We start from the raw sequence: 27,325 nt of genomic DNA on the forward strand, positions 1-27,325 counted from the left end.
TAAACCGCTTCTGGTGCAATGGGACACCATGACGAGTGCCAGAGTGCACATAAATGCTGTTTACCTTCCTGCTGCAGTGGTACCTATTTATCTACTCGCACTGGTGTGCTTTCAAACTGCTAGGTTGGCAAGAGCTGGGACAAAGCAATGGGAGCTCACCCTGTCGTGCGGATTCGAACCGCCAACCTTCCCTTCGGCAAGCCCAAGACGCTCAGTGGTTTAGACCACAGCACCACCCGTGTCCCTTAGGTTGGTTGTTAACTGTTTTGGACATCAGGCTTTTCCATGAATACAAACCCACACAATATAGTTGCCCCAAGTGGGATGCTGGCCAAGGCCCTCCAAGGAGTGTTAATTTGGTAGTAAGTAAGGTTTGCTGTCATGTAATGTACCATGGAAGATGTCTCTCAAGTGAGTTCAAAAAGGCTCTGTTGGTTGCAGAGTCTTGGCATGAGACTGTATCCTTTGATCATCATAGCCATTTCTCCAGTATGTGTTTTTTCTTCTTAAAGCAAGGGATGATTTGGCTCTTTTCCCAACCTTAATCCATTTAGGGCTGTCCAATCCACCACACACTGTAAGTCAGCACAGCAGGGGGAGGACTTGATGGTGTTGGCTGATGTGGGCTTGCTTTCGGAAGGAAGCAAATTGATGGAGATCCTCTCTTGCTCCTTCTGTGAGCAACACATAGCATGGCAGTTTCCCCATATAGGATAGGGTTCTGTCTTTCTTCGGCTGCATCATATAATGGTGTGTTATGTATTACATCTACTTAGGAGATGCATATTTTGCAGTGCAAGTACCAGGTGATTTTGAGAGACTTTCAAACTAAACGGAAGTTTCACTGCAAAGAGAGTGGGACTGACCAAGTGCATCTGTGTGTGTTCATTTATCTTTCCTTCATTTAGCTCTTTCACACAATGCTGGCATTTGAGCTTTAGATCTGTAGTGTTTGTAACATGAGCAGCACGGTTCTCATGATATGTTTGCAAGGGGCATTTCTGAGCAATCGGATGCAATCTTTCAGTTCATCCGAAGGTCACAGAGTGTCCGTATTCAGTTGCCATTTGCTCTTGGTCTCTTTGCACTGTGTTATCAGACAGTCGTGTGATTAGAGGCCTCCATATGGAGGTCTTCTCCATTTGTGGGGGTGCTGTTGACAATGAGGGTCCCGCATATTATGACTCCGCAGAACCTAGTCTTATCGTCCCCTACTGACACTCCTGCATCTGTCTGTGAGGTTTAACTGAAGATTATGGGACACACTACTCCATGTTCTCAGAGGTTCCAGATTGTGCAGCTGCTCTTATTGTGTTGATATGTGTAAGCTGCTGTATAATAACAGTTTTCAAGCACTTTCTAAACAGCTGCTTCACCACTTTGATGCATGACCAGATTAGCCGATCTTGTTGTTTCAACAGACATATACCACACAGCAGGGTGTGAGTAGTCCAGGCATGAGAAAATAAGCCTAGTTTTTTAAAAAAAAAAGTTTTAAGAGCTATAATGGAGCATTTTGTATTTCTTAATTTTCTTCTGCATTTTTTTTGGGGGGGGGGGGAGAAAAGCATTTATATAAACTCACATACTGCTCATATAAACTAAGATATATATTTTTAATGCATCCTATAGGAACATTTTATTATGAAGCATTGCATTATGAAATATATTGTATGTATGTTTATGTGTGTTATAAACATCTACCATTTAGAAAAAGGGCAACTTGCTGCATCTAGTTTCTGTAGCTCTAGTGTGGTGGGTTCCAGATGGACTACAACTCCCATCAGCTTGTATTGCTTGGGGCTGCTGTGAATTGTGGTCTGAAACATCTGGAGGCGATCACATTGGAGGAGACAGTTATAGCAAAATAAAGGGAGGGAAGGGGTCCTGGACCTTTAAAAACACTTGCACAGAAGAGTACCATTCACGAGTACTATATTTTATTATACATGCTATGTTATTAAAATTGTCAAAGATTTCAAACACTCGATTAAAACCGCAATAAAAAATAATGCAACATTATAAATACAAAGGCTAAAATGGAAGAAGCAGCCGTAAAACAGAACAAGCGTTAAATACAGGGGCGCATTAAAGTTACTCATTCAATGCCTGGACCAAATAAATAAACGAAAGTCTGCATTCCAGGTAACAAAGTGAGCCTCTGGCAAGCTACCCTGCATAGAGTTTTTTCCGAAGCTGCAATGTCGCAACCATCAGGCTCTCCACTTTCTGTGGATGCCACTTTCGAAAGGACCTTGGAGACAGGGCTGCTGATTGCAAACAATACATTTAATAAAATACCCTTCCTGTGAAGAGCTTTTTCCTGACCCACTGGTGCCAAGATGTACCCACTTGAAAGTGCAAGACCTTAGCAATGGGCTTCCCTTGCTCCCTTGCCGCCGCCTTCCATCTTTCTTTTGTCTAAGGTTCTGCACTAGATCTTTGTGTGTGACTTTCAATCAGTCAGAGCCCTAATGGCCACAGCCTCGCAATCTCTCTTAATTTCAAGCATATTAGTACCGCATGCAATCAGCCAATCATGCTAGTTGCCCCCTCAGCAGTGCTAGGAATGTGGGAAGGGCATGTATAATGATAGGTATAGAGCAGAAAGCGCTCAGCTTGATTGCCCTTTGGCCAGTGTTAAATCATTTCAGTGCATGCAAACTGTGCACTGCAAAGCACCAAAGCCATGTGACAAGCCCTGTGCAGGATGATTCTGCCAGAACTTAAGAGTTGAGGGCACGTTTTTTAGTCTGGAGCTCCCAGCTGCTGTGAGCAGCACTGCTGAAAGGACAGTGAGTTAGGGCTACAAGTTTTCAAACAAAGCAATGACAATAATCCACCAACAGCATACAAATCAATATGGCTAACCTGATCCCAAACACCCACTCACCCCACTCACACACGAAAACAAAGATCACCACAGCCAATCACAAACAACCACACCCTAGGCCAACTCCAACCTCTCTCACCACCAAAGGAACACAAGTGAACAGCACAAGCAACACTGACACCAAACCCTACATACATTAAGCATAACAGAAACATCGCCACCCGACCCCACCCCCACCCATCATCCCTCCCTCCACCCCTTCTTTCTTTCTTTTTTTTCTCCCCCTAATGTCTCAACAAATGAAACGGATTTGTAAAAATGTTACATGGAAAAAATATGAGACATTACACTTACGTCTGTAAAACAAGAAAATCTTTAATAAAAAAATTAATAAATAATAATAAAGCATTTATATAAATATCATGCCTGAGACTATAAATTTCCATCTGAACCTGGTAACATTAGGTCAGGAGGTTTTAGTCTTTTAGTCTTTGGGATTTCTAGTACGTACGCCTATACTCTGTGTGGCTCCTTCTTTTCCCCAGCTGGAAACTCTTATGCACACTTCTCATTTTTGGGTCAATGGCTTGTATACTTTATGGGGCAGAGTGTGCATATATGTGTATCTACATTAAGAGTCTGACTGTGAACCTCTGCTTGGTTCAGGTGTTCAGTGTTAGTGCTCAGTTAAATAGAGCTCCTCCCCTTTTCCAGCTCCAATCAGAATTAGGCAGAATAAGACTCTTCGTTAAGTCAGAACTCTGGCTTAGCTCAATCAAGTTTAACACCCTCTTTAAATTGGTTAAAATTCATGCAAGCACCCCTGCACTATTTCAGGATTAAGACATACAGAATAATCAAAATAACAAATCCTGACCAGTAGATTAAGTAATATTAAATTAGCAAATAGCTGAGGTCAAATGTGTCTTTGGGAGCAAGGCATATTTCTATTCCTTTTGCCAGAGTTTGCCAAGAAGAACAAGCAAATCAGCAGTGCAGATTTGCATCAGTGAGTTTGGAAAAAAACACATCCCAACAATCCTTTAAATTACTTCCAGTGGCTGTGATATCTAATACAAACAATGGAGATTTGATCGTGTAGGCACTGCTGTTTTCATACATTTCATGAAGAAGAGGAGCAGGTGAAGTTCAAATGCACTCTCCGGAGAATGAAAATATCTCACAGGGCAAGTCACTATTGTGATGTTTAATTTCATCCTAGGTGGGCTGGCTTAAAACTGTTTGTGGAGAGGATACTGCCAGGTTAAAAGATGCTACCTGATAGCTCCCCTGGGTTGCCCTACCAGCCACTCCTGCTCATCATGCTTTCTCTGGCATGGCATGCTCAGCACAGGATGCTCCAAGGAGCCGTTCGCCTGGCTACCACCCCCCATCGCCTGCTTTGCTCCTCTTGGGGTTGCAGACACAGGGAAGTGCCCCAGCTGGGACAGAGCATTGGTGGGTGGACTAGCTAGCTGGCAGCTGCCTCCTTGCTTGCTCCCGGTCTCCTTGCTTAGTGGGGTTTGGCTGTGTTCTGTGCTGCTGTTGCCTGTAAAGGGATGAGATTCCTGGCTGGCTAGGCCCACTATGAGTCCACTTCAGGGTACTGGGAGGCAACAGGCTAGCGGCCTGTTGCTTAATTGAAAATGGAACTGAGAGGAAGTGGGAATGACAAATAGTTCAGAAAGACCCTGAGTTGAGCTGGGCAGCCTATGAAGAGCCTCGGACTGAGGTAGGCTGTTTTCTGACATCCCAAATCAAGGTCAGAATTTATGTAAAAAGTTGGGTCTCAGTAGGTGCTCCATTAACTTTTTTGTGGTTGAGTGGGCAATGGATCTGTGTTGGTCATAGGATTACCATTGAAAAAGTACATGAAAACCACTTGTTTCAACACGCATGAATTCACAAGAACGCATTTAGAAGTCATCTTGTGTACAGCTGGTTCCGTGCTGGATTCGGCTGTTCCCTCTCTCCAACATTCCTCCTCATGAGATTATTGTTGCGTGAGAAGGGAGTGTGAGGCTCTGCTTCCTGGTTCCTTTCCTTCTGTTGCAATTCTCATAGCCCTCTATGTGTTGGGAGCTTTTTCTATTCTAGGCTCCCCTTGTGAGTTCTGAATAAGCTTGTAGCTAGAATCATATAAAATTGGGTCACTAAAAGGATCCCAAATGGCTGTGAGTCAACATTTTCCTTATTAGTTTGGAAATTCATGCAGGACCTTTTTATACTACCACTTTGCAAGTGGATCTCACCATTGTCTGACTAGAAAAATGTGAAGAAGGCTGTTTGAATTGAACATTAGTCTCTGTAATGTCTGTGTCATTGATTCCCATGCCATAGCATGACTTGCATGTTATGAGACCTTACAAAAAAATTATCTGAGAATAGGGAAAAATTGGAAGGGTTTGTGATTGTGCTTGTACAACTGAGTGCCCACCTGTCAAGGCTTGAATCGGTCAGCAACAAAATATATCACCCGAGGCCAGTTTTTATTCAAGAAAACAAACCACAGAGCTCCAGCCTAGTGGTCTCAGCAACTCTTCCTAGGAGGTCCTGCCCTGATGAAGCAGTTGCAAGCACCCTTTTCTAAGACTTCTCCTTTTCAGGGTTTAACCCACACAGTCTCAAACTGTGTCTGTGCACAACTAACCTCTTTTCATTTTTCTATGTGTTCTTGGAGACCAAGGGGGAAGGGGAGCTGGTCTCAGCAGGAGGGGGAGGCTCCCTGGATTCTTCAGCAAGCTTTCGACCCCCTCCTTTCCAGCCTCTGCTTCAGCCTCAGACACTGAACTGTATTTTGTCACAGACTCCTCTTGCTCACTAAACCCTGTCACCTGCTGCTGACACCTCCTCCTCACAGCCTGCTCCTTCTCCCTCTGACCGCTCATCATTGTCCCACCACCACTCCCCTGGTTCTGGGCCTTCCTTCCCATGGGGGTGTCAGTATATGGAAACATCACAGCTGCAAACAGCCAGATTGTTGACATCACATGATGCGCCTATCTGTAGGAAAGAAGAATTTCCCAGGAAGTTCACAGGCTGGAAAAGTCTCTGTGAAGAGTGTAATTTGAAACCTTCCATGTGCGCATGTACAGGAAGTTTGTTAGACGTGCTGGAAGAACTGAACTGAAAGGACGTGTTTGTCTGTAGTGCTGTAATGTCAGAAATAAACATCATGTAAATAGATTTCTGACTACTTTTCTTTCCCCTGCGGAAGCAGGAGGAGGGGGTGTGCATTTCCCCACGCTTGGGAGAATGTTGCCTATCAAAATCTCCCTGGTCTGTCTGGATGTCAGGCAGAGGAGGTTACCGGTAAGCAAGCTCCAAGGACAGTGAGAGGGGCCAGCCTCTGTGGAGGGGGCTTGCAAACCCTGGCTGGTGCCTCCCACCACTTCTCTGCATCCAGCCAGTCCATGGCATCACCATAATACCATAGCTATAAGACAGCAGGCGCTGGGGAGTAGGGCTATAAGAAGGCAGCAAGTTCCAATCCAACCTGTATTCATCATAATCCACATGGTTTCTGCTCTGCTGCAGTTCAGTTTCTGCCAAATACTGTGTTCGCCATCTCACAATCTGCTAGTTAACATAAGTTATGCAATTTATGAAACTATTCGTGTAACTTGCATTCATTTCAATGTAAAGGAAATGTCAAAAACAATGTATTCAAAGTAATGAATTATGTATCATTTGCATGTTTAAAACAACATCAATGTGAATGAATACAGATTATATTGGCTGGATTGAGTTCCGTTCCTGACCACAGGTGAACATACAACCTGCAGCCTTTCCACTTCCCTTTGCTGTTTTTGTCAGAATCCTCCAGCATCTCTACTGAGGGGATGGTGCAGTTGGTCATCAAGTAAACGGCATCCATTGAGACGCATAGCTCTTCTCATATTAAGCAACAAGCCCTCTTGCTAATGTGGCCCTAACTTTGTCCCCATGCTCCTCACAGATGAATTGAACAAGGGCAACACTGAGTCTGTGGGGGATGAAACCAGCAGGCACTGCCATACCCTGGGCTACATCTAAGTAAGAAAGCAGGCAAGGAAGGGCTCTCTGAGGGCAGGTGGGGGTTGGTAGGGCAATGCCGCATCCACTGTAATGGATCGGCCCCCCACTACTGGCCTTGCTTAACAAATACAACTCAGTAACATGGTGCATACACAAACTATGCTCCCCCTTCTGTGCATTCGCTACAGCCGTTTCAGAGTTTGGAAGGAGATTAGTTCTCATCCAAGAAGCCTTTCAGGCAGCCTCATAGCAAATACTGTACTGTGATTCCTGAAGAACAAGCAAATTAGAATAGTGGGCCACAATAAAACAAGAGTTTAAGAATTGCTGTCATAGAACGACAGATTAAAATGCTTACAGATAAATCATTAGAGATCCAGTGTTATGTTTTGACAAGGAACAGTTGTAAGCTGGCCCTGTGCCCAGGAAGGGCTCTCCATCACCACAAACAACATACACTCGCTCTCCAGCTCCCTGTTAATAAATTCTGATTGGGCACTAAAGTTTTACAGCTTCTGTGGTTGTTCACTCTGGACCCCGTTAAATCGCAGCAGGTGATATACAAGGCTGTGAATTGTCGTTTCCCCCCCATCCCTGGTAAATGGAGACTGCACAGGCAAGAAGACTCTATGCTCTGTGACTGCTTGCTGTCCCTTAACATTTCTACATCCTCATTCATGGGACTGAAACTGCATGGGTCGCGCTGGCTGATGATCTCCGGTGGGCTAGGGACAAAGGTGAAAGCTGTTTTCTATTGCTGCTGGATCTCTCAGTGGCCTTTGATACCATTGACCATGAAATCCTTCTGGACCGCCTAGAGGAGCTGGGGGCACTGTTATACAGTGGTTCCGCTCCTTCCTCCTGGGCCGTGTCCAGAAAATGGTGTTGGAGGATGTGTGTTCAGACCCCTGAGTGTTCAGACTTGTGGGGTGCCTCAGGGTTTCGTCCTCTCCCCCATGCTTTTTAACATCTATATAAAGCTACTGGGAGAGATTATCAGGGGGTTTGGGCTGGGTGTTCATCAGTATGCGGATGATACCCAGCTCTACCTCTCTTTTAAATCTGAACCAGTGAAAGCGGTGGATGTCCTGTGTGAGTGTCTGGATGTGGTTGGAGGATGGATGGCAGCTATAGGCTTGCCGTAGGATCTGGCGCTCTGGACAGCAGGCAAAAAAAGAAAGGAAACAAAATGCAAGAACTTTAGGTGCTAGAAATGCACTTTACAATAAGCGCAACCTGTTTTGGGAAAAATCACTTCCTCAAGGGCCCATTTTTAACAACATTTCTCACATCCAAGGTATAGAGCAGTTTGACTGGGATCCCCATATAGATGTATTCCAGCTGGAGTTACATGAATGGACACGCCCCTTTCACCTATTGCCCTTTAGCTGCTGCTCTCAGCCAGTCATTTTGTAGAGTCCAGAAAGAACTGGAAAAAGTTCCTAGCAGCAAGCTGCCTGGTACATCCTCTTCTCCCCAATCTGCCTCACAGAACGTGACACAGTGCAAATGTCCCATTTATCCTATGAGTGGGCTACCCTGGCAAAAATAGCTGCCACCACTGTCCTCAAGGGAAGAAGGGAAGAATAATACCTGACAGTCTTGCAGCTAAGGAGGACAGAATGCTGGACTAGGCAGGTCTTTGGTTTCCTTCAGCAGTGATCTTGTGCCCTTTTATCACTTTCCTGCCTTCCCAGATTTCTGTTCAGGTGTTCTATTCAACCCTTCAAAGAGAGGACTGTCCTCTGTAAAATAAGCACCCATGATGTTAGCTGAAATATGAGGAGGGCAGGAGAGGGACTAATAATAATAATAATAATAATAATAATAATAATAATAATAAACCCACTGTATCTGCAAAGAGGATTAGCCTCTGTTTACAAGCTACTGTATGTGTTATTCTAGAGTTTTGTCTTGGACAGTATGATTCACTGGTGCTTTTAGGCAGACGCTGTCCACTGTAAATTTAAGTAGCTGTTTGTTTGTTTGTTTTCATTTTTTAGATGCCCTGATGTTTGCCCTTCTTTGCAAATACCGAGTCTATATGAGATTGGCCAATGCACAAACAATAGCTGTGAAGCCCCAGTAGGAGGTAAGTATCATTATTCAAATACTTATTTCTATTATTTCACAAGAAAGCCTGTTGTTAAAAAGCTGAATGAATCTTGGCAAAATGGTGTGTTTTTTAAAGTGGCAGGAATCTATTTGGAACACACAGATCTTCCTTTATGCCACCAATTCCCTTTTCCTGGGCTGAATTTTGGACCAACTTATTTTGGCACCAAAAAGAAGCTCATTTTGCTCCGAAGTTATTTGGACTATATTTGTACAACTACTTGTGAAAAGAGAAAATACAAACATAGTCGTTGTGTGCTATGGACTACTGCAATGCGCTGTATGCGGGGCTACCTTTGAAGGTGACTTGGAAACTACAACTAATCCAGAATGCGGCAGCTAGACTGGTGACTGGGAGTGGCCGCCGGGACCACATAACACCGGTCCTGAGAGATCTGCATTGGCTCCCAGTACGTTTCCGAGCACAATTCAAAGTGTTGGTGCTGACCTTTAAAGCCCTAAACGGCCTCGGCCCAGTATACCTGAAGGAGCGTCTCCACCCCCATCATTCTACCCGGACGCTGAGGTCCAGCGCTGAGGGCCTTCTGGCGGTTCCCTCATTGTGAGAAGCAAAGCTACAGGGAACCAGGCAGAGGGCCTTCTCCGTAGTGGCGCCCGCCCTGTGGAACGCCCTCCCATCATATGTCAAAGAGAAAAACAACTACCTGACATTCAGAAGACATCTGAAGGCAGCCCTGTTCAGTGAAGTTTTTAATGTGTGACATTTTAGTGTATTTTTGGTCTCTGTGGAAGCCGCCCAGAGTGGCGGGGGAAACCCAGCCAGATGGGTGGGGTACAAATAATAAATTATTATTATTATTATGGCTGTGTGAGGGCATGGCCATGTTCAGGCCTGGATGCAGGCCCTGCCCCCAGCATCTCTGGACATACGTCTCCCTGTGTATGTTGGCCTGACCTTCTCACTTTCAGAGGGAAAGGTCTTCCGGGACTTTAATTTACATTTGCTTGAAAGTAAATCCTGGTTTATCAGGATCCCCAATTGTGCCATATGCTCCACTCGTTTAGTTTTGAAATGCTGAAATATGTTAAAATAAAGCTTGCTTGTTCCAGAAACAGCAACTTGATCTAGTCTGAGATGCTGGGATTTTTCTGACCTGTAGACGCCCTATCCATGACATGTGGATCTTAATGCAATTTCTTTTTCCTTGGCAGAATGAGTGAGAGGGACATCCGAAGCTTGAGCAAAGGGGTATTGGTGCTCTCTCTCTGCCTTATAACGCTATGGGGAAGGCTGACTCTAGCCTCATCACACCACAGAAGCCATTCAGGTAGGCCAAACAATCCCTCTTGAATCTCCCCTTGTTTCTTATTGCAGCGTTTTGACTAAAAGTGTGTGCGCAGGATTAGACTTCTTGCATCTCCAGACCTTCTGAGGACTTGCAAGATGCTACCAACTGGACTTCTGAAGAAGGTTCAGTTTTTTATGTTGAGAGGTTTAGAGCAGGAGTCACCCGTGTGTCCAGAAGTACCTCCTATGGCACCTGCAAGAAGTCTCCATAAATACTCCTCAGAAATCTACAGTGCAGCAGAGATTGTTTTCTCTTCCAGTTCAGTTGCTGTTTACACTGGTTTGGCTTCTCCTATACACAGCATCCATTTTGTGACTGGTGCCCTTGGTACTTTCTCAGAATTTCAAGTCTGTTCAAAATTCCAGGTGTGAGGGGTGTACTCAGATGTACTCTAGAGGCAGAACACCACCATTATTTTAGAATTCTTTCTCAGAGCATGCTCTCTCAATGCTATAACAGCTGCATAAAGCCAGCAGGTATTTGACACTGGGCACAGAGGGAGGGGGAAGCCAGCCACTTACTGAACTCAGTAAAAATGAACCTCAGACCCTCATCCCTTCCTCCTCTCTGCAAAAGGCCATTTTAATGATTGGAGAAGGTGGAAGAAACAACATTACATAGGTTCTTGCCTCAACACTGTCTCCTGCTGGGTGGAGTTCACATGAGCACGTGAGGTTTGGCACCTGCCAAGTCTCAAAGAAGAGCCTGGCTGCAGGGTAATTTCCTGGCTGCCCAAGCCAAGAAAGGCATTGGCAAATTGCGAGTGTACCTTAGGAAAAAAGATGCACAAACTTCAGAACCCTTGAGTTTTTCCTCAACATAAACCTCCTTTCTGAGACAGACTCAAGCCCCTTTCACACCTAAAATGTGCATTGTGGAGAATGGTGAGCAGCATTGCAGCAGCAGGCTTAGTCCCTGAATGACAGACATTCATTGTAATATTTGAAATGACTCCCACATATGTGATTGTACACATGGGCAGCTTTTCTCTGCTCGCTTGGTAGTCCTGTTTTTTCAGGGTTTCCAAATGCATGGACAGAGTCATCTGTGTCTGCAGTTGTTCTCATAGTAGTGTTTTCAGAAACTACAACGAATGTGCATGGGGTGGCTGGGTAGAACTTGCTGGAATGCTGCAGGCACTCTCCCATTTGTGCTTATTGTACCTGATATAGCCTCTGAAAATGACATCAGGCAAATGCAACTCCCAAGTGGACATCTCTGCGACAGAGCTCAATGTTCCATGTGCAGAGAAGGGTCTTCTCCCTGCAAGAAGTTCAGTCGCTTTGCTGCAATCAGTATCTGGTTGACCACTGTGAAAACAGGCTGGTGGATGAGATGAGCCTTTGGCATGGTCTAGCGGGGCTCTTCTTATGCTATTATTGTGTTTTAAATGGAATGCAAAACTCAGCAAAATCTGATTCAGCTAATGATTTATCATGGATGTGCAGGTGATAACTGCTTTGCTTCTCCCTTGCTGTCGGTGGGAGCAATAAACATGACCTCTGACTTAGCTTTATGCTCAAACCAGGGTTGCTCCAAACAAACCATGGTGTGTAGCCAAGGTGTGTTATTGAGAGTTAAGAGTTTGAGCAAAATAAACCACTATTCCTGGTTCAGATGTCAGGATACTCCAGGTATTGTGTATTATTGCTTGTGCTAGGCGAGGAGCAAAGCAGGAGTCATCTCTGCTCTTGTGGTGTACCATTAACTACTGTATGGTTCACTCAGATGTGTCAACTGGGCAATAACAAACTATGGAGAACTTCTGCTCACTAAGGTATAAAACTATTGTCTGTCCCCCACCCCACAAGCTTAGGGCTTTCAGCTGAAGCTTAGCCTTATGATATTTACATTTTGACCTGTTCATTATGTCCAGTGGGAATACTGTAGCGACATGCCTTTTTGCCAGAACAAGTAGTAAATAAACCTCAGAAATCGATGAATGTTCCCATGATTCTTGTATTTTAGTTTTTGGATTTTAAAACTGATTCTTAGGTTTTAATTCTAAGGAACTGGAAGTGTTCTTTAGTTGGGTTAATTCTTTATTTGTGTTAGTCATAGGGCTGACTCAAGTTGCAAATCCCACAAATTTTCTTATCGTGGGTAGCCATTTGGTTATCGCTGGTATTTTCCTCGGCTGTTGACTCAGTTTTGCAGCCTGTAATTTCTGTTGCATTTCTGGCCTGGTGCTGTAAATGCAGGTGGCAGTTCTTGTCAAGAGTGCTTTCTGCCCGTTCCAACTTATTTCAGCCTGCAGCCTGACTTGGAGAGATTACCACCATATGTACGTCTTTGCTGCAGCGAAGCTTGGTTAAGATTAGAAGTCATATTATGGCTTTATTCCTTGAAACTTCATCTGATGGAGAATGTGAGGAGCTTTGGGATCTGGCACTTCCACAAACTGTACCTAGTTACAAGTTTATTTTTCTGTCTATTTGAAGGTACAGTTCTATTGCTTAAAGCTGTAAACAGCTTTGAATCAGACTCCCCCCCAAATCACTAAACAATCTATCTCTCCTTGCCTTACTTGCCTTACTATCGCTAGATTTGGCCCCAAATTCTACCCTTAAATCTAAAGAATTAATTTCCTTCCTGTTCAGAGCAGCTAAACTAGTTATTACCCAACGATGGAAGAAAGCCTCTAATATACCAATAAAGGCTTGGATTAATAACACCTGGAGCATTGCTTTATTAGAATGCCTCACATACCATTGGCAACTAATCAAAGGCATCTCCAAGAAAGATACCTTTGGCATGATTTGGTCTCCTTTTTTCTATTTTATTGAAAAAGAACAGGATATTTTAATGCCACCATCATCACAGAGGTGCTGTGGAGGGGATATATTAATTTAAAATGTCCAGTAAACCAGATTGAGAGTATTTGGTGAGCCAACATGACAGTGACATGGGACTGAAGAATGGAGTGATCATTCTGTGATATTATGGTGATATTATGGCAGTGGATGAAGCTGTGTTGTAACTTTTGAATAAATGTGTTTTAATAAAGAGGGGGAGAGAGAGCTTTTCCTGGAGGCTTTAAAATGAGTGGCATTGGCAATTCGTGGGACGCAGGTGGCGCTGTGGTCTAAACCACTGAGCCTCTTGGGTTTGCCGATCAGAAGGTTGGCTGTTCGAATCCCCGTGACGGGGTGAGCTCCCGTTGTTCGGTCTCAGCTCCTGCCAACCTAGCAGTTCAAAAGCAGGTCAAAGTGCAAGTAGATAAATAGGTACCACTCCGGCAGGAAGGTAAATGGCGTTTCTGTGTGCTGCTCTGGTTTCGCCAGAAGTGGCTTAGTCATACTAGCCACATGACCCGGAAAAACGGTCTGCGGACAAACGCCGGCTCCTTCAGCCTGTAAAGCGAGATGAGCGCCGCAACCCCAGAGTCATCTGCAACTGGACATAACTGTCAGGGGTCCCTTTGCCAATTTTTATTGGCAATTCAGGCATGTTTTATAGGCGCTGCTGTGCAATTATGCCAAATAAGGCAAAGGGGTCACTTGATGTTCTTTCAGACTGGGACCTGCATACAAAGAACAACAAGAATAAAGTCTTGAAATGTATTCAGCCTTAAAAAGCAGCGGTACAATGTGTGTGCTTTTGCTGTTAGGAATATGCATCTAGGAATATGAAGCTATACCTGACCTACTTGCTTCTGTCATTGTCAGCATGGGTCATTCCCAAGTATGCCGTTGGGTGGAGGATGAGCTTCTGTTACACACAGAGTCATCTAAACATGGCAATGTAGAATTTAGATTTTTCAGAGGTGGGCAGTCGTGAACATAGTTAGCACACAACGGCATTAATGTGTCGTGCATGCCAAAAACCTGTCCCACTGTTTTCTGCTGTATCTGAACCGAGAGCTATGGAGCTGCAGGCAGTTGGAGTTCAGGATATGAGGACTTCAAAGGATTTCTGCCTGAGACTTGCTTCCCTAATTGCTCCATGCTACAGGGAGCAATTAAAAGTGAGTAGCTGCTCTGGTGCTCTTCCTATTCACAGGCTTGGGGGAGCCTCTTTAGTTTACCGCAGGTGCCTAAATCCCATTTCTGCTGTCTAGCATGTGTCTCGAAGTGTGGTTGGAATTTAGAGAAAGAGAGATGCATAATAAACACCTGTCTGCGGGGAATAAAGGCAAATGATGCTCCCGTCTCAAAGGTATGCTTGCATTGTAGCCATCCAATTTGCAAAAAAACCCAACGAAACATTTCTGTCATTTTCATATGCAAGTTGTTTTCCACATCATTTAAAAGAGAAGTTCTTTCTTTCGATGGGGAGAGCTGGTGGAATTCGGGCAAATTAATCTCCTGATTTGGATCTCAATTCCATCCACGTCTGTGGCGTACTTGCATCTCACACTGCAGTAATGCCTCTACAGTTTGTGTTTCTGCCGTTGGTTTCTGCCCACCATGGTCTGGCATTAAGGCAATCAAGCTTGGTGACCCTTCCCTGCGTTTTGGCATAGGAACTGTGTTCTAAACTTGCTTCTGTGCATAATAAAGTGGGAGGGCCATGTGCACATAGCGAGCTCCGTGAAAAGCACACAGATTATTTCCAAGATCATAGAATCGTAGAGTTGGAAGGAATCCTTAGGGTCATCTAGTCCAGCCTCCTGCAATGCAGGAATCTCAGCTAAAGTATCCATGACAGATGACCATCCAACCTCTGCTTAAAAACCTCCAAGCCCACCACATCTTCCAAGGGAGTCCATTCCACTGTCAAACAGCTCATACTGTCAGAAAGTTCTTTCTGATGTTGATTTGGAATCTCCTTTTTTTAGCTTGAATCCATTGGTTCGGGTCCTGCCTTCTGGAGCAGGAGGAAACAAGCCTGCTCCATCTTTCATTTCCTTTAAAAGTTGCAATACTCCTGGTTTGGCTCCACCCCGCTTAGGGCTATATTAATGAGTCCATACGTAGGAATTACCGTATTTTTCGCTCTATAAGATGCACCAGAACACAAGACGCACCTAGTTTTTGGAGGAGAAAAACAAGTAAAAAATATTCTGAATTTCAGAAGCCAGAACAGCAAGAGGGATCATCCGCTGCACAGCGAAAGTAGCAATCCCTCTTGCTGTTCTAGCTTCTGGGATAGCTGCACAGCCTGCATTCGCTCCATAAGACACACACACATTTCCCCTTACTTTTTAGGAGGGAAAAAGTGAGTCTTATAGAGCAAAAAATACGGTACTTACAGAAGTACTCCCATGTGTGATGATTATTTATTTATTTATGTGTGTATCTATCTATTTATTTATCAAGTTCTCTGTACTATTTCTGTGGAAAATGTGGTACATAATAAACCAATAATGCACTGCATTCAGTTTTACATATGAGCACAGAAAATTGCTTTAGGCCTTCTCAGTCTGTAGATTCTTTTCAAAATCCCCTCTGCATCCAGAAGCTGCTGATTTTACCATCTGTGGAACATATTTGGGCCACACATTGATGTTTTTCAATTTAATTTTAGCAATGTAAATTTGTGCATCAAGTATATGAGGGAAGATGCAGAAGAGTTAGACTGCAGCTGCATTTGCTAATGTATGACCTTACGTAGACCCCTGTTCCACTTCTGCCATTCCCCGCTATAGATAAAACAATTCTAATCCTATAATCCCTGATATCACTGCTCACAACTAACCTATATCTCCCAGTGTGACTATTCCAAACAATCAGTGAGCATTCAGCCCCTTTATCATCTTGCTAACCTGCAGCCAGGTACATATGAAGATAAACGTAACAATAATAATAATATCATATTTGGAGAGAATGCAGAACTTGCCTACAATAGTTGCAGTTTCCACAAGTGATCTCATGGGTGCGATCCATCAGGGGATTCCTAGGAAGGAGAACAGTTGCTGTAAATGAAGATAGCCCCAGTTTTGGGAAGATTTTGCATAGGGGGAGCTGGCATTCTGTGGATAGGAAAGGCTTGCAGTATTTAGATATTCATCATATTTGCATGTCACAGCAAGCCATAAGACATAGCTTACTGTGTGATTTGCTTCCTGACGCTCCCTGCCCTTGCTGGAAGGAAACAAACCATGACTGCTGACTCAGAATCATATCAGGAAAAAAGGGATTGAGGTTTGGTTTGCTCTGTAGCTAAGGAGTGGGTTTTTTTTTTTTTTTTGGCTTATTGATTGCAGTTTGTTTGTATTTTGAGCAAAGCCATGATCCCTGATTTGGGCAAGGTGCTGAGCCTTATTTCCACTTTGTATCATCATGACACTAGGTGACTTAACTTCAAAGGAAGCGCCAAATGTTGGAAGGATTAGCTCTGAAGGAGAAGTGATCCTAGTATGTAATGGATCTGATCTTTTGCTACCCTGTACAGATCTGGCCTCAAAACTCTGTGAACCACCCTGACATCTTATGATGACTGGCAGTATATAAATCTAATAAGTAAAATAAAATCAGAATTAAAAATTAATTTGGTGCCCAATTCAGAAGGCAAACCCTTTTCATGAGTCCCATTGAGATTTCTTTGCAGGGCTTTTCTGAAGCGGGAGGAGGATTGGGATGAGAATGCAGAGCTTGGATCTAGGGGAAGGGCCCTGTGGTTTGGGAGGTGCTGATCTGGATGCTAGGGAGAGGTTCGGTGAGTTGCCTGGAGACAGTCACAACTCAGTATCATCAGATGCCCCAAATGTCATGGTAGATCCTCCTGATGTGATTGTGCTTCCTGAAGCTAAATTGGAGAGTGAGCTGGCTATGCTGACTCCTTCTCGAAGGATGTTGTGATGGCTGAGACCATGCAAGTAGATCCAACCTACTTGCAGGAGTGCCTGCTTGCTTGCCCAGTCCTGTGGCTCAGGACAACCACCACACGGATGACTGCTCTTCCAAAGGGAAGCTCATTTACACATCAAATGTTGGAACCAAATCTTAGCATGCATCTAGCTTGTTCCTTAGAGCTCTGCTATGAACTTCTGAACCATGTAACCCAGGCTTCCTCAAACTCAGCCCTCCAGATGCTTTGAGACTACAGTTCCCACCATCCCTGACCACTGGTCCTGCTAGCTAGGGATTATGGGAGTTGTAGGCCAAAAACATCTGGAGGGCCGAGTTTGAGGAAGCCTGGTGTTACCTGTAGCCTGATCTATGTTTCGGCATTGTAGTGATTTTTGGAATAAAGCAACAACTGAGCTGTGAGTCCAAGACAGGCAAAAACACCCAAGCAGGCTGCAATGCAGGGCCAGGGAGGGGTGTGGCTTGGAGAAAGGGGGTGGAGCCTGGGGAGAATTCTGAGCACCTGGTTAATAAGCTGGGAGGGCTGCATTTGGCCCTGGGCCTGAGATTCTCCGCTCCTGCTGGTAAATAGCTTGATTGCTTTGTGAATGTATCCACTAGATTTCCTGCTGCGGAACAGAGCACCTGTTAAAGATCTACCCACTCACCCACTCCCCACTCCTCATCGACAGTGATGGATTTTTATTAAAGTAAGAATGGTATTATGATGAGGACTAATGATCGCAAGCCAAAGCTGCTTGACTGCATCCATTTAGGCAACTTAGGCTGGATATTCATTGCCTTGCTGAGCCTAATGCCACCCCTATTTCATGTGGAAATACCTTAATCGCATTGTTTGATGTATGCATCTATTTAAATGCAGCTGCTTGTTGAAAGCAGCTCTGTGGTGCCTTCTCATCGTGCGCTGCTTGGGCCTGACTGATTGGATTCAGTTTCAGAAAACCGATTTTAGAAAAATGATTGTTCTTGAACAAGCACATGCTAAACAGGAAGGTGGCGATTAGACAAGGCGACAGATCTAAAAGCCCTAAACAGTCATCTCGTTTCCAGATTCCTAAGTAAAGAAATCTATTTTGTTTAAATGCCATAGAATTAGTGAGGGGGTCTCCCTCTCTTAGCTCACATTGAATTGGACTGGAAAATAAGTAATTATTTTATTATTATTTTTAAGGAGGGGGACATAATAGCTGACTTTCAGACCCATAGCTTTGGATATCAAATTTGGAATTGCTGTGGAAATGGGAAAAGTTGCATGTCTTAAGTAGCCCTTTTTTTCTCGTGCACTAACAGCCTGATGGAAAGGAGAGGATAGTGAATGCTGGATGTGATAGTCTAGCTTCCGCTACAGCTGGGTAAATGTTGTGGGAGGGGGAAGTGTTTGGAGGCATTGGAAATGGTAGGTGAGTACACTGGAAATTCTTCTCCGGGTTGGATTTTAATCTGAGACAGATAAGAATTTGGGGGGCCTCTCATAGAATCATAGAATTGCAAAGTTGGAAGGGACCCCAAGGGTCATCTAATCTAACCCCTGCAATGCAGGAATCTCAACTAGTTTATACATGACAGATGGCCATCCAACCTCTCCTTTTGAAGTGACAATTATAAACCCCTGAATCTTGTAATTCTCACCTCTCCTTTGAGCAATGAGGTCAGTATCTAAGCTGGTGAACTTCACTAGCAGTTTTACTTGGAGTCAACAAAACCATTGTCCTTTTGCTGTGTAGATTTTGTACAGTGGCTCTGCATAGCCTCTAGTAGTATGTTTAAGCTGGGAACCATTGATTATGTTTATTGTAATAGGTTTTAGTATTTCTGGTCGGTTCGTAAGTAGCTTTGAGTAATTTCTATGAGTAAAGTGTCATTTCTGCCTCTGGCAGGGAAGAGTGCAGCTGCTCCCTTTGAGGGTCTGGATCTGGGCAAGAGTCTGTCAGTTTCAGGACCTCTACCACAGAATTTTCTAGAGGGGTATGGGTAGCTTTCCTCTACGGATGATGGCAAAGAGCAGAGAGATCACTCTGGCTGGAACCTGTAAGTCTAGAAAGAAACCCTTCTGGAATAGAAGCTGTTGGGTTTGAAACTGTTTCAGAGAATCTTTGTACTGTGTGGCCACCCAATTCAACCAGTCCACATTTATTTATATATTTAAAATACGTTTATATTGCCTGTGGTCATACTGGATTACTGGAAAGCTGTGATTGGCAGAGAGTTTTCAGTATCTATATGTGAGATAAGATGGAATTTATGCTTACAGTCCTCACCAAGGATGGTTGATATGGTTTAGCTACAACTGCAGGACAACCATTTTGCCAGCCCGATGGCAGACATTCATGTGCATACTTCATATAAACCGTGGCATAAAAGCTGAGTGCATGTATCATCCCCATGCAGATTATTTTTGCAATATGCTCTGCAGTTGATGTGACAAGATGATAAAAATATGTTTCCCCCCCTCTGTGCTCAGTTAAGGTGTTAGTAGTAATGAGCAGTAAAAACAGGTCTAGTTCTCTCTAGTAGCCATTTAATAATACATGTGTGAAAGGCAGAAGTGAGTTTAAAAACTTTAATTATTCATTGAATATTAGTAGTAGCGATGTGCTGTGCCGAGCACGGAATACAGATTTCTCACTTGGCCTCTAACTGGGATAGAAATGAGTGTGGGATCTTTCTATGGTAGAATTCATTATCTGATTTGATGTTTGGCTGTCGGAGAGCTAAGGAGCAGATGTTTACCACATCTCAGGTCAGTAGCCTGAAAAGCTTAGAATCATTAGCAGTGTGGAGGTAGTGCCAAAAGAAAGATGGGGGCCCTCCAACCATATACTGAAAAGCACTGATTCTACTCTGGAATGCATAAGGTAAAAGGTAAAGGGACCCCTGACCATTAGGTCCAGTCGTGGCCGACTCTGGGGTTGCGGCGCTCATCTCGCTTTATTGGCCGAGGAAGCCGGCGTACAGCTTCCGGGTCATGTGGCCAGCATGACTAAGCCACTTCTGGCGAACCAGAGCAGCGCACAGAAATGCCGTTTACCTTCCTGCTGGAGCAGTACCTATTTATCTACTTGCACTTTGACATGCTTTCAAACTGCTAGGCTGGCAGTATCTGGAATGCATAAATCATGGCAAAAACAGCACAGCCCCCATTCAGTTTGGGACCTGAATTTCGAGGTGGTTCCAGTCTGACTCAGGATGATCCAACAATGACCCAACCTGTATCCATGCCCTGAATCAAATAAAGAGGGCTTGCACAATGTTTATTTAGGGGTTTAAGCCACAATTAAGCATGTGGCTGGGAGTGGAGAGGGGAGGAGACACAGGCATCTTACGTTTCCTTCATTACCCCATTTCCTCATCACCCAACTTTTGACCATCCTGGCTTGTTCCAGGTGGATCTGATCCAACCTGGTGCAATTCAGGGCTGCCTCAACCTCCTCCGGCTGAATTTCAGGTTGACGTGAATTGGACTGATTTGGTTTGGGATCTGAGATTTGGCTGCAACAGTTCCACAGCCCTAAAAAGCAGCCTATTGTTTGATCTAGAGCAGGGGCCCAGGGTGGCCTGTTTTGCTGCGGTAGGCACAATCCAGCCCATTTAGCTGCCTGCACTGCCGCTGGCCCCACCACCACAACTGCACCTCACCTGCAGCTCCGCCTCTTCTGCTGCCGCAATGCAGTGCAAGCCATGATAGTGCCGTGTTAGCAGCGACTGCAAAGGTGCTGTGGCGCCAGTGGCAGTGGCGCAACAGCAGGGAGGGGGAGGCAGTCAGATCACCCCATGGAAGTGCCAGCCTTGGCAGGGACAGACAAACTTCATGCTTGTTGAATCTAATTCATATCTTACTAGGATTCCAAAGGGTACCAGCCACTTTTTTTAAACAAATAAATAAATACTAGAATTGCAAGTTTTAGATGTTTGTGTATTTTAACAAGAAACCCAAGATTTACCAAGCAGAGCCAGATGGAAAAGAGGTATATTTTGAAGAAGAGGGTTCCTTTGAGCATATTATGAGTCAATGGAGTTGTTTTCAGTAGCAGAACTGAACTGAGATCATAATTCTTGGTCTCAAAATTCCACTCCTATTTATTTATTTCAGCAGCCTAATTTCAGTGGGAAAAGTAGTTTTATTGATGTTATTGCCATCACGGCAGACAATCTTCCCCCTTCTCTTGTTTGCTTTGCATGCAAGAAGGTCCCATGTTCAGTGTCTCGCATCTCCCCTGCCTGACACCTTGGAGAGCTGCTCCCAGTCCTGATGTAGGCAATACTGAACTAGATGGAACAATGGCCTGACTCCGTATAAGGCTGAAGCAAGACTGAGCAAGCAGAGGGTTCTTGCTTTGGCTGCTTATGTTGTTTATGAGGAATGAACATGTAATTCCTCCTGATGCTCAGCCTTGCTTCCATTCCTAGCCCTTCTCTTCTGGGACTAGGGGTGGAAACAGGCTACTGATCCTGTTTAAAGCAGCAGATAGAAGTGAACTAGTTGCTCCCACCTTGATCAGGCTTGCAATTGGGGGCAGGGGCAGGGGTTGCAGAGAGAAGGAAAGGCTGCTCTGCCTCCCCGCCTTTTTCCTTTGACCCAGAAAGGCATCAATAAAACTGCTAGCACAGTTGCAAAGCTAGGCAGTGTCCAGTATGGTTTCAGACAGATATTAGATAGGATGGGGGACTGCATGTTGAAATTCCTGCATTGCAGGGGATTGGACTAAGATGATTCTCATGATCCCTTCCAAATCTACAATTCTATGATTCTATGAGTAGTGTTCTGGAAGTGAAATTATCCCACACTGTATGTCAAAGACAGAAGTGGTATTTCACACCCACTACAGACACCAGATATTTAGGGCCACCCCCAGCAAATGTTTCCATTGTTCACGCCTCAGATTCGCCAAGCATTGAATAAGTAAAACTTTTTTCAAATCAGAATGAGGCTGGCTTGTGGGAAACCACATGAAAACACAGGGGGGTGGTTGTATTCAAAGAAACTCTGTCTGTAGGTGCCTGTGGATCCTGGTTCACATCATGTGTTCAGGGCAGAAGTGGGAACACACTGGATCCAGATGAACCGCTGAGATTAACCACTGATGTATACAGACCCGAAGACTATGTATCACACATGGGAGACAGAATTCCCCAGTGTGAGTTAAGTCTGGCAACACAGTAATTGTCTGTGCATTTCTTAAAACAATTTGTGGATGCTGCTGTTTCTGTCTGTCTGTATTTGTGTGACAAGTGATATGAGGAGCAATTGTAGATCTCTGGAGAAAGACTTTGTCTTTCCAAGTAATGGCACAAAGAACGTGTTTGGCTGCTCAGTTAAAGGTCAGTCAGAATCGGGCATGGTTTAAATTTTATTTTGTACATCCAGGCTTCAAAAGCTCTGTGCTTTTACAATGCATATATGCTCCTGCAAGATAATGTGTTTTCCCCCCAAAGTTCTGGAGGGAAAATAACAGCTAAACTGGAGTGAAAAGCATTGCATACAGTGCAGGAAATTGTCCCAGGCTCTCAAAGGGTTTCCTGCTGCTCAGCATTAAACACTCTCTGATTTGCCTTCTCAGATAGAACTGATAGGAGGTTTCTTCCAGCTCAGCAAGAAACGGAAAGGGGGGCAGTTGCAGGAGAAGAAAAAACTATTACTCTCATTATACATGCTCTCTAGAGCAGGATCCTCTCTTTGCACAGATGCATAATATGAAATGAAAGCCGCATGCAGATCACTGGAGTTTTGTGGCAATGTTAGCTGCCACTAACAAGATAGACCCATTCCCATTGTCATCTGGCCATTACCATCTATGCCCCAATGTGTGACCATGAATATACTCCCCCTGACTAGGGATGTTTCAAGAATTTGTTTTTTGCAAATATGAACCACTTGATCTGCATCTCTTCTTTATCTTATTTATTTATTAACTTTCTATACTGCCCTTCATCCAAAGATTGCAGGGCAGTTTACAATATAATAACACAAAAGCACATACAATTATAACAAACGAAAACAATATTCCCCACCACAGTTTGTTTAATTAGCCAAAGGCCTGGAAGAAGAAGAATGCTTTTTCTGGGTGCCTAAAGATATGTAACAAAGGCACAGAAAAGGCCCATTCTGTGTTGCCATTCTCTGAACTTTTCTGGGCACACAAAGAAGGCCCTTAGATTATAGTTGCAGGGTCTGGGTCAGATACATCCTTGAGGAATTGCGGTCCTGAGCTGTTTAAGGCTTTATAGGTCAAAACAAGCACTTTTAATTGTGCCTGGAGATGAATTGGCAGCCAGTGCAGTTGGGCCAGGATTATAGAATTTTGAGGCTGCAAAATAATCTCTTTTTAAAAAAAAAAAAAATATTTATTAAAATTTTTAGAAGTACAAAAAGAAAATACAAAAAACATCATTTTAAACAAAAAAAGATAAAATACAAAAGAGAAAAAATAAAAATAAAAAAGAGAGAGCAGAAAATTAAGATCCATTAAGCAAAAAGAAAAATCAAGGAAAAATACGGCAAATCTTCCCATTACTTATCTTTCATTAGCTTATTTCCCTGACCTCCTCACACCTCCCTTTTTTGTATTCTAGGTCAATTATCCATTTCAGCAAATCCTTTCCCTCTTTTCAAATTTTAGTCCTGTAAATTTATCTTGATATTACTATAACTTTACTTTCCCTCCTTTCACCAATTAACAGTCTGTTTTTTCCTAAACCTTTATGACATTTCTGCTAAAATCACATAAATTCTTTCCAACATCATTCTAACATTCATTAATTTTGCAGTGTTTCTGTAAATAGTCTTTAAATTTCTTCCAATCTTCCTCCACCGACTCTTCTCCCTGGTCTCGGATTCTGCCAGTCATTTCCGCCAGTTCCATATAGTCCATCACCTTCATCTGCCATTCTTCCAGGGTGGGTAGCAGTGGCGTAGCGTGGGTTGTCAGCACCCGGGGCAAGGCAAGTAATTTGCGCCCCCTAATCCGTGGATTTGCGCCCCCTAACCCGTGGATTTGCCCTAACCCCAGATGTTGCGCCCGGTGCGGCCGGCCCCCCCTGCACCCCCCACGCTACGCCACTGGTGGGTAGATCTTGTGTCTTCCAATACTTTGCAATAAGTATTCTTGCTGCTGTTGTAGCATACATAAAGAAAGTTCTATCCTTCTTTGGCACCAATTGGCCGACCATGCCCAGGAGAAAGGCCTCTGGTTTCTTCAGAAAGGTATATTTAAATACCTTTTTCATTTCATTATAGATCATCTTCCAGAAAGCCTTAATCCTTGGGCATGTCCACCAAAGGTGAAAGAATGTACCTTCAGTCTCTTTACATTTCCAACATTTATTATCGGGCAAATGATAAATTTTTGCAAGCTTGACTGGTGTCATGTACCACCTGTGTATCATTTTCATTATATTCTCTCTTAATGCAAAATAATCTCTTGAGGCTGATTCAATTTAAGCACATGGGATCCCACAACTGGATATTCTATATAATTTAAAGTCATGGCATTCCAAATTAGAGGATCAATTTGCTTGTTAATTGTACCCATTGTTATGGTATGAGGTTCCATTACATTATGCTTTTCAATTCTGGCATCATAGCCTACAGATTTAAGCTGAATATATCCTTTTTTCAAATCACAGTATGTTTCTTTCAAAGGGAACAGCCAATATGGGGGTCCAGCAGTACCTATATTAGTTGTTTTAACAAACCCCCTAAAGTTCTTCCAGTCAAAAGTAGTTATTGAGTACTCTTATCTCATAGAAGAAGCCATGGTTAAAGATAAACTGTCGGCAGATCTCCACTCTCTCTTAGTTAACACAACAATTTGGAACTGTACTGGAGAATTAGGTGCCCAGGTAACTGCAGAAACCACCATGATGTTGCAGAATGGTTCCTCAAAAATATAATATCCATGGGTAACATTAAATTGAGGGTGACAGAGAAGCTTGGAATTCCAGGTATCATCCTTCTCCACAAAGCAATAGTTTACAGATAACTCTTCCTCTACAAAAGTCTACTTAATCAGCAGGGTGTCATCACATTGAGTGGTAGACACAATTGAAAATGGATGTGGGGGGACCAGGAACTTTTCCTTTCATGGATTCTCTCATTGGGTCTGTCAGTTCACATTTCAGCTTCACATCACTCTTCCATCCTCAAAGCACTTCCAAAAATTAGTAATCTCCCACACCTCAAGCGTCACTTGTATTGGTCTAGGTATTATGCATTTGGGGGCATAATCTGTCCTTAAGGTGAAAAGTGTGTTGGTTCCTTGAGAGTGTTGATTAATTCTCTTGGACTACTAATATGCAGATCAGGATGCAGCTTATCCTTTAGATTTCACACTTCTCTGGATTTTGCAAAGCACTTCTTGACTCAGATCCCCCCATCAAAATGTACCTTATTTCAATACGCATATGTCACGAGATATGCATTTGAAAACCCTTTGATTAGGTTATTCCCCCCCCTTTCCTCTCTGCATGTGCCCCAGGTGAATGAAGAAAGGAGTGGTTATTGCCATCTTGGTATGTACCCACCCAAAACATCACTGGGCAAGTGTGGCTACACAGCCTCCATTGCTGGGGGGCTCTGCAGCTGTTTTCAAATGGACACACTGAAGGGTAGTGCAGAATCAGTCTGCAATGAGCTTTTATTTTTTGGAATGAAACCAGTTTCCCAAAAAGCTCTTTTCAGGGGTAAGAAATATGCAATAAATTTAGATTGTGTGCCGATTATGTAGGAAAAAAGTACTTGGCTACCAGTGATTGCAGAATAAAACATTGTGCGTATGCAGCCCAAGTCATCTTATGATGCTGAAGCAGAGCTGGCATTTCTAAGGAGCTGGTGTCAGTGGGTCTGGTCTGAGCATGACTTCGTCAAATACCACCCATTAATTATACAACTAGCAGATAACACAAAGAGCAGATGAAAACCAGCACATGATTTTTTAAAAAAGTTAAGCTTCTACTTTTATCACATTCCACTCACCTATCTGCCAAATAATTCTTTAAATTGTCATAGTGCTGTGTAACAGCTTATCTTCCATTGTGAATCGAAACCCCTCTTTACGCTGGTTATGTGTACTTTTCGTAATGTTCCTTTCAAAACTACAGCAGACTATCTGTGCAATAAAGTTTGCACAGGGAAATAAAGTGTTCATGATTTTATGGATCCATGTTGTTATGTCTGCGGGAGCTGGAGTAAACGTGGTCTCGAGCTGCCCAAAATTAGCATGCTAGCTCTCCAGGAATAAATTTTGCTGACTGCTTAACTTCCCTTCCCTGGGAAAAGGCCTCTGCTCCACTGTCATGCCAGGTGCCTAATTTTCTTATGCCACTGCTGACCCACTTTTTTCTTTTATTTTTATCCTGGTGTGGCTTGGGTCTCTTTGGTTTTTTATGGCTCCTTGCCGGAGATCTGGAGCTCATTAGCAGGTGGGAAAATGCAATTAGCCACAGAAGAATGATCTGGCAGCAGGATAAATAGCGTGCCCTGACAGCACCCACTCCAGCATAGGGAATCAGAGCAGTTTCATACCTATTCTTTATGGCCCAATCTCCTCTCTGTGTCACCTGTTTACACTGCCTATCGATTCTGTGCTCTGCACAGCCTGTTCTCCGATTGTTATTACAGCTACAGATGAAGCATGGTCTATGTATCTTTCAGAGAAGGTAGCCTGGAACAAGCCCAATTTGCTGCAGGAAGAGATGTTGAGAAGCTTGCAGTGATGACAGATTGCTTAAATTTCAAATGCCTCTCGCTTTCTAAGAAATTCTCTTCTCTCTTTCAGTCTTAGACCAAGACATTAACTAACACAAAATAGCTGATTATGACCACTTAGTTTAACAGATTGAGAAGGTTCCTGCAATCTTCAGAAATCCCCCACCATGAAGTACAAGTATTACTGAGATGGAGATGTGCACCTATTGGCTAGTGCCTGTGTTGTCACTGATGATGGACCCTTTGCAGACTTGCCCAAAAAAGTACAATATGGAAAGAGGCTTTTTGTTTTCCACATTGTTACCCATATAGACCTTTTTTAAAAAAAGTGCTGCCTTCTCTCTCTCTCCAGAGCAGCAGTAATTTCCTTTAGTTTCAAGAACCATAGTTAATTCTTTCCTTTTTCTCTCTCTCTGAAGGATGCATACTTTCCCCCACCAGTATAAATTTCCCTCAAAGTTTGTTTCTTCACATGCATGCTAAATAAGTGAAAAGAATCAAATGGGAAGATATTCATTTCATCCTGAGATTCAAATATCATCTTACCTGTCTGCTATGACACACTTAAAAATAGTAGAAATTCCTACAAAATTAG

General features: G+C 43.5%; 1 protein-coding gene across 2 annotated transcripts in view; it reads left to right on the top strand.

Moving 5' to 3' along the window:
- Positions 1 to 27,325, top strand: part of TAFA3 (TAFA chemokine like family member 3) — a 95,478-nt gene that overhangs the window by 21,708 nt on the left and 46,445 nt on the right. For both annotated transcript variants that reach the window (XM_083617652.1, XM_083617653.1), the window contains exons 2-3: positions 8,854 to 8,942; positions 10,139 to 10,254. In XM_083617652.1, coding sequence (XP_083473778.1) covers positions 10,140 to 10,254 — 115 coding nt within the window. In that variant the 5' untranslated portion in view covers positions 8,854 to 8,942; position 10,139. The remainder of the gene's footprint in view (positions 1 to 8,853; positions 8,943 to 10,138; positions 10,255 to 27,325) is intronic.

This window comes from Podarcis filfolensis, assembly GCF_964270895.1.
Source record: "Podarcis filfolensis genome assembly, chromosome: 6".
In the NCBI taxonomy this organism is placed as follows: Eukaryota; Metazoa; Chordata; class Lepidosauria; order Squamata; family Lacertidae; genus Podarcis; species Podarcis filfolensis.